The sequence below is a fragment of the Caenorhabditis elegans genome, chromosome X (genome assembly GCF_000002985.6).
Source record: "Caenorhabditis elegans chromosome X".
NCBI classification, from domain to species: Eukaryota; Metazoa; Nematoda; class Chromadorea; order Rhabditida; family Rhabditidae; genus Caenorhabditis; species Caenorhabditis elegans.
In genome coordinates this window covers 7,358,517-7,366,164 of record NC_003284.9, presented here as the reverse complement: position 1 = coordinate 7,366,164, position 7,648 = coordinate 7,358,517, and the positions used below count along the sequence as shown (strand labels likewise).

Below are 7,648 nucleotides of genomic sequence, written 5' to 3'. Positions count from 1 at the left end.
TGAAGAAGAATTTGAGCGGGGCTCTTGTGGTATTTTTTTAGCGAGATCCAGCACATTTTCATCACGCAACTCAGATGGAGCAGAAGCCCAATCTAATTTGCTGAAAAATTGTTTTTAAAAACCATACTTATCATCATTACTTACTGTCCATTAGAAAGAGTAAAATCCACTCGACCGGGGCTTCCCAACGTGGCATAGGAAGTTACCGAATCTGATCGTTGTTCCAGTTGGAGACACCGACAGCCTTGGCAAGTCCGGCTTTGTAGACTGCATCAAACTGACGCCAGATGTCTTCTACTGAAGATTCGATTTTTTGGCTCATGTCATCACTGAATGCGGTTGGCATATGAGCAAGATACAAGTCAACGTATTCTAGATGAAGTTTCTTGAGAGAATCACGAAGTGCTCCCTCCAGTCTACCAGGAGCAAGTTCATTAGTCCAAGCCTGTTGACCGCCCAGTGTAGCGGGTTGGGGAGCCGCAACTGGGGTCAAGCCGGAAGAAGAGTCTAAGAGAGAACTGGCGGTTGCAGAGTGCCGAGCGAAGAGGAGGATAAGCGGTGTGAACGAGTAACGAATGATATTACCATGAAACCCCATTTATTAGCTAAGAATAATAGAGAAGGGAACTGTCGATTAGGGAATAGTTATCAGGTGTTCATTAGCGGATGTTAGCATCTTCCGTGTAGGAAGGTTGCTGTACAACCGGCTAAAGCGGGTGATAAACTATTAGGGGAATTGATTAAATATAAAAGAATTGAATTATAAAAGAAAGGACGTGCCGCTGGTGCGGTGACGAGACGAGTGAGGGGACTCGAGTTGAAACTAGTTTAGGCCAGCGAAATAGGACGAGCAAGGAGGGCGCGCGCGGTGAGACCCGCGGCGCACACTCGCTGCGAGACCATTGAGCTTGGCGGGAGATTCAAATGAGGGCGCGCGTTAGATTAGAGAAAGGGGGAGATAGAGCGACTGGAAGGAGCGGTTTATAGGTTTTCTGGTACGGCGAACACGATGGGAGTATTCGCGAGTGTCTCAGAGTACCAGATAATTGGGAGATGGGACCATCTCACAACACTCCGGGGTTGAAAACGTCGACGTGACGGCCGTCGTTGTGTGAAGGAAGTAGTGTAACTTCATCCTCACTGTCAACGTGGACTTGGTCTAAGTCGGGGTTTTCGAAATTATCCTTTTGTCCTACCCTTTCGTGTAAATCTAAGCGGGCGTTTTAAATCGTAGAAGTAGTGGGGATTAAGGGGTTATGGTAAAAAGAAAAAAATTGAAAATGGGGCTTAGGATTATTGTTCTAGTTTGACATTGGAGGTATTCTGGGAACACGGTACTTAGCGAGTTTCTGGAGGAGCGGAGTAAGGTTTTTGCAGATGGAAAGTCGACGATGTTATACGGTCTACCGCATCCATCAGGCTTTCTCGGCTCATGCCAAAAGGCTGAGCTTTGAAATGCGAGAATTGGCGTTTTTGACCTTTTGACAACGTTTCCTAGCACCTTATTGACGCAATTTCCAGACACTAAGTGTCCTATGAATCCTAGAATTCTCTCTATGACATACTGAACGTTTAAGAGTAGTGTTCCTCGATCAAGTAGTACCGATGCAGGGATTAGAGTTCTTTCAAAGCGGGTGGACTCTATGCCTACTTGGTCTGACTTGTGGAGGAGCACTCGCTCGGGGTTTCTGGCAATGGGTTGTATTCCAGCGGTTGATAAGATGAGCATTGGGTAAGAGGCTCTTTCTTTCTGATGTGCTTGGAATACAAAATATATTTGAGTAACTACACCGTTGAAGCCAGATAAAGAGCAATTCGCGGAGGTTGAGGTTTTCATATTGAGCACAGTGGCTCGTAGATGTGTCAAAAGTAATAACCATGTCCCAAAAACTGTATGAGGAAAAAAGAGACGTTTGTATTCTTTAGTACACCTGTATATGAAAGGTAACCGGCTGTCTTGCGCAATCTTTTCAAACATCGCCGCCAGCTGGTGTGCTGGGTTTGATCTTGAAATGAGTGCTGCGAAATGTTCAATTTCTGACTTTGCTAGGACTTGTGCAGAATCGGAAAGTGTTGGAGGAAAGGTAAGAAGCGGGTTGATAGTGGGGATAGCGGATGTTGGAGAAAGAGTATTTGGGTTAAGAACAGAAACATTTGAGGCTGGCGGCAAAACAGCTGTTGGCAGGGGGCTCCGTATATGTGCTCCCCTGCCTGCCCAAAACCGCTTATTGCTGGTTTTGTCCCAAATGCCGGCCTTCCCGGCTAGCTCGAAAAAACTGCTGACCCGGTGGAGCGGATGGTGGATAATTGTTCATGTCTCCCTGGTGTTCTTTCAACATACACCCTCCCGTGTTATGCAGCCCTTGATCGTTAGATTTCCCGTCCCCCTGATTCTGGGTGGTGGCGTTGGCGTGATTGGGTTGACCTGAGTATGGGATCCCTAGTGGTCCCACTTCGGTTTGATTGTCAGCGGTTGGTAAATGTCTAAGGGCCAAGATTGATTATCTTGCCATGTCGTCAACACAAGTAGTGACATAGTCAAAGATTTCTTGGTATGTCGCGTTTTCACCTTTCAAGCCCCAAAACTGAGTGACTCTTGTGCGGATAGCGGGTGGTAGGCGAGATGTGAGAGGTGTAAAAGTTCTCTCGTCATTCGCTGCTAATCCGATGTTCACTAGCTGTTCGGCAAGAATAGTGTGTTTGGCGATCGCCCTACGCATTCCCTTAACGTCTGACTGTGGAAAACCGATAGTGTGGATCTGGGCTAAAAGGCTGGTTTTGTTTTCATCCTTCCCAAACACTGCTTGCAGTGAAGCAATAGTCTTCTCAATTGCCTTAGCCGCTACGTGGTCTCGAGAGATACAGTCACGTGCTTTGCCTAATAGGTGAGTTTTTAAGATCATAAATTTATTTGCGTGATTTAGATTATCGTTTTCCATTACCGATTCTTTGAAGTCGGTAAGGAATGAATCAATATTTGAGTTACCATCATATTTGCCGAGGTACTTTAATAAGTTTTGAGTATCGTGACTACCATTATTCTTCACCTCGATGTATCGGATTTGAGTACGTGTTTGAGGAGTAAGCGGTTGCTGGTTATTGTCGTCGGAATCAAACTCATATTCGTACTCGGAGTCAGTGGTTTGCTGTTGCTGAGCCGTTTCATGGGTTGGCTGTGGCATAGCTGGTCTACTGGTCTCTTCGGCGACGGTAGTATTTAAAATTTTGGGTTCCACAATTAACTTTTCCTTAGCTTCCATTCTGTCAATGAGCACGTGTACTAAGCGGCCTTGTGAAGTTAACTCTGATTGCATTTGACTCTGACTTGTGGCAATAGCTTCGATAGCCGCCAGGAGTCTGTGCTCCTGCACTTGGATAACTCACCTGGCTGTTTATAGCCTGATGTGTTTGCAAGGCACGCGCATTCGGAACTCTTTGTGGCGTAATTGGCGTACCTGGGCCCGTAGTTGTAGGGGCTTGCTGGACGAGAAGTGGGGTCTCCGTAGGGCCCTGTTCGAGCTGCTCACGTTTCCCTTGGAGTACCCCTTGTGTAGTTGTCTGGATCCTATGTTCAAGCGGCTGCTGGAGGCGAGTAGTACCACCATTGGTATGAGCTGGAGCTCCGAGTTGTTGACCATGTTGACCATGTAGATGGTAAGCGGCAGCGGATGACATCGGAGCACTGGCAGATGACGGCGGAGCAGCAGCAGTTAGAGTCGGAGCAGCAGCAGATGATGTTGGAGCAGCAGGAGCCATTGGAGATCTCTGTGGGTTCGCGGGGTCGAGCAAGTTCGCGATTTGTAATTCATCGTGCAGGCTCATTCCCTCGTTGTCCCAGACCATGCCTGGTGAAGATAGACGCGGAGTTCCTGTAGATGGCGTGCTACCGTGAGGAGTTCGAAGATCGGAGATGACACGATGATTGGACGGCCCATTGTTTTGAGCGTGGTCCTCGATCGTTGCCTCAATGTCTCTTCTTTCCTCGTCGTTGGCATCGTCCTCGGTGGTGGCTCCTGTTTCTACATCGGTGGTTGCTAGCAGATATGGATCGAAGTGGGTGATGGGGATGTTTCGGCTTCTCATTTCAGTCTCAAGCTTTTGGATGTCGTGAGTCTCTACGAATCTAGCTCTACGAATCTAGCGGTTGATGACTTTTCGAGGTAGTCGAGCACCTCCTGGTGATATTGATGGCGATTAGTGTCGGCCATCATTTCCGGGTCACGGAATTTGTCAGAGATAAGCTCGCGCATACCTTCGAGCGCAACTAAGATTGTCTGGAGACGAATCAGTAGTGCGTCGAGGTAAGTCGAGTCTTCGCTGCTGACGAGTTGATCCTGAGGCATGTTCAGGAGAATTTCCATTTTTGCCTCAGTCTCGGCCAAGATACGCTTGGCTGCGTCAACCTTGTGGTTGATACGCCTTTTGAGGGGGCCTACGATACGTGTCGCCAAGGACACCTGTCCTCGTGTACGTTTTTTCGTTGGCTTCCCCGCCATTGGCTGGTGTTGGTGGGATCGTCGTGCCGCCTTCTGAGCGTGCGACGTCGTCCCGGTGAGGGAGATCGGGAAGATCCGAGAGTAATGATAGTTAGGAGAGATGAGGGTGATTGTCCAAAGACAATAATTAAACCAGTAACCTAAAAGAAATTAGAATTTAAAAGAGGTTAAGGTGATAAAGGAAGAAAAAATTATGAGGAAAGTAGAGAGGAAGGGTGTACAAGGCTACCAGTGCTACTTATTTGGTGAATCGCTCAAGGCGAGACGGCGCCCATTTAAGGGTAATGCATCGCTCAAGGCGAGACCGGCGCCCATTTAAGGGTAAGGAATCGCTCAAGGCGAGACCGGCGCCCATTTAAGGGTAAGGAGTCGCTCAAGGCGAGACCGGCGCCCATTTAAGGGTAATGACTCGCTCAAAGCGAGACCGGCGCCCATTTAAGGGTAAGGAATCGCTCAAAGCGAAACCGGCGCCCATTTAAGGGTAAGGAATCGCTCTAAGCGAAACCGGCGCCCATTTAAGGGTAAGGAATCGCTCAAAGCGAAACCGGCGCCCATTTAAGGGTAAGGAATCGCTCAAAGCGAAACCGGCGCCCATTTAAGGGTAAGGAATCGCTCAAAGCGAGACCGGCGCCCATTTAAGGGTAAGGAATCGCTCAAAGCGAAACCGGCGCCCATTTAAGGGTAAGGAATCGCTCTAAGCGAAACCGGCGCCCATTTAAGGGTAATGACTCGCTCAAAGCGAGACCGGCGCCCATTTAAGGGTAAGGAATCGCTCAAAGCGAAACCGGCGCCCATTTAAGGGTAAGGAATCGCTCAAAGAGAAACCGGCGCCCATTAAAGGGTAAGGAATCGCTCAAAGAGAAACCGGCGCCCATTTAAGGGTAAGGAATCGCTCAAAGCGAGACCGGCGCCCATTTAAGGGTAAGGAATCGCTCAAAGCGAAACCGGCGCCCATTTAAGGGTAAGGAATCGCTCAAAGAGAAACCGGCGCCCATTTAAGGGTAAGGAATCGCTCTAAGCGAAACCGGCGCCCATTTAAGGGTAATGACTCGCTCAAAGCGAGACCGGCGCCCATTTAAGGGTAAGGAATCGCTCAAAGCGAAACCGGCGCCCATTTAAGGGTAAGGAATCGCTCAAAGAGAAACCGGCGCCCATTTAAGGGTAAGGAATCGCTCAAAGCGAGACCGGCGCCCATTTAAGGGTAAGGAATCGCTCAAAGCGAAACCGGCGCCCATTTAAGGGTAAGGAATCGCTCAAAGAGAAACCGGCGCCCATTTAAGGGTAAGGAATCGCTCTAAGCGAAACCGGCGCCCATTTAAGGGTAATGACTCGCTCAAAGCGAGACCGGCGCCCATTTAAGGGTAAGGAATCGCTCAAAGCGAAACCGGCGCCCATTTAAGGGTAAGGAATCGCTCAAAGAGAAACCGGCGCCCATTTAAGGGTAAGGAATCGCTCAAAGCGAGACCGGCGCCCATTTAAGGGTAAGGAATCGCTCAAAGCGAAACCGGCGCCCATTTAAGGGTAAGGAATCGCTCAAAGAGAAACCGGCGCCCATTTAAGGGTAAGGAATCGCTCTAAGCGAAACCGGCGCCCATTTAAGGGTAAGGAATCGCTCAAAGAGAAACCGGCGCCCATTTAAGGGTAAGGAATCGCTCTAAGCGAAACCGGCGCCCATTTAAGGGTAAGGAATCGCTCTAAGCGAAACCGGCGCCCATTTAAGGGTAAGGAATCGCTCAAAGCGAAACCGGCGCCCATTTAAGGGTAAGGAATCGCTCTAAGCGAAACCGGCGCCCATTTAAGGGTAAGGAATCGCTCTAAGCGAAACCGGCGCCCATTTAAGGGTAAGGAATCGCTCTAAGCGAAACCGGCGCCCATTTAAGGGTAAGGAATCGCTCTAAGCGAAACCGGCGCCCATTTAAGGGTAAGGAATCGCTCTAAGCGAAACCGGCGCCCATTTAAGGGTAAGGAATCGCTCTAAGCGAAACCGGCGCCCATTTAAGGGTAATGACTCGCTCAAAGCGAGACCGGCGCCCATTTAAGGGTAAGGAATCGCTCAAAGCGAAACCGGCGCCCATTTAAGGGTAAGGAATCGCTCAAAGAGAAACCGGCGCCCATTTAAGGGTAAGGAATCGCTCTAAGCGAAACCGGCGCCCATTTAAGGGTGATGACTCGCTCAAAGCGAGACCGGCGCCCATTTAAGGGTAAGGAATCGCTCAAAGCGAAACCGGCGCCCATTTAAGGGTAAGGAATCGCTCAAAGCGAAACCGGCGCCCATTTAAGGGTAAGGAATCGCTCAAAGAGAAACCGGCGCCCATTTAAGGGTAAGGAATCGCTCTAAGCGAAACCGGCGCCCATTTAAGGGTAATGACTCGCTCAAAGCGAGACCGGCGCCCATTTAAGGGTAAGGAATCGCTCAAAGCGAAACCGGCGCCCATTTAAGGGTAAGGAATCGCTCAAAGCGAAACCGGCGCCCATTTAAGGGTAAGGAATCGCTCAAAGCGAAACCGGCGCCCATTTAAAGGTAAGGAATCGCTCAAAGCGAAACCGGCGCCCATTTAAGGGTAAGGAATCGCTCAAAGAGAAACCGGCGCCCATTTAAGGGTAAGGAATCGCTCAAAGAGAAACCGGCGCCCATTTAAGGGTAAGGAATCGCTCAAAGCGAAACCGGCGCCCATTTAAGGGTAAGGAATCGCTCAAAGCGAAACCGGCGCCCATTTAAGGGTAAGGAATCGCTCAAAGCGAAACCGGCGCCCATTTAAGGGTAAGGAATCGCTCTAAGCGAAACCGGCGCCCATTTAAGGGTAATGACTCGCTCAAAGCGACCGGCGCCCATTTAAGGGTAAGGAATCGCTCAAAGCGAAACCGGCGCCCATTTAAGGGTAAGGAATCGCTCAAAGAGAAACCGGCGCCCATTTAAGGGTAAGGAATCGCTCTAAGCGAAACCGGCGCCCATTTAAGGGTAATGACTCGCTCAAAGCGAGACCGGCGCCCATTTAAGGGTAAGGAATCGCTCAAAGCGAAACCGGCGCCCATTTAAGGGTAAGGAATCGCTCAAAGCGAGACCGGCGCCCATTTAAGGGTAAGGAATCGCTCTAAGCGAAACCGGCGCCCATTTAAGGGTAATGACTCGCTCAAAGCGAGACCGGCGCCCA

The 7,648-nt window shown here is 49.6% G+C and overlaps 1 protein-coding gene and 1 pseudogene across 2 annotated transcripts; both read right to left on the bottom strand.

Annotated features, from left to right (window-relative positions):
• Positions 1 to 202: 202 nt before the first annotated feature.
• C56G3.2 (NADP-dependent oxidoreductase domain-containing protein) lies at positions 203 to 598 on the bottom strand (the record flags this gene model as incomplete). Its single annotated transcript, NM_001381022.1, has 1 exon — positions 203 to 598. One exon carries the CDS (start codon positions 596 to 598, stop codon positions 203 to 205), a length of 396 nt encoding a protein of 131 aa, NP_001367459.1.
• Positions 599 to 2,501: 1,903 nt separating this feature from the next.
• C07D8.2 lies at positions 2,502 to 4,083 on the bottom strand (annotated as a pseudogene). Its single transcript has 2 exons — positions 3,544 to 4,083; positions 2,502 to 3,365 (listed from the first exon to the last, which is right to left on the bottom strand). Coding segments are annotated over exons 1-2 (1,404 nt in total).
• Between the last annotated feature and the right edge of the window lie 3,565 nt (positions 4,084 to 7,648).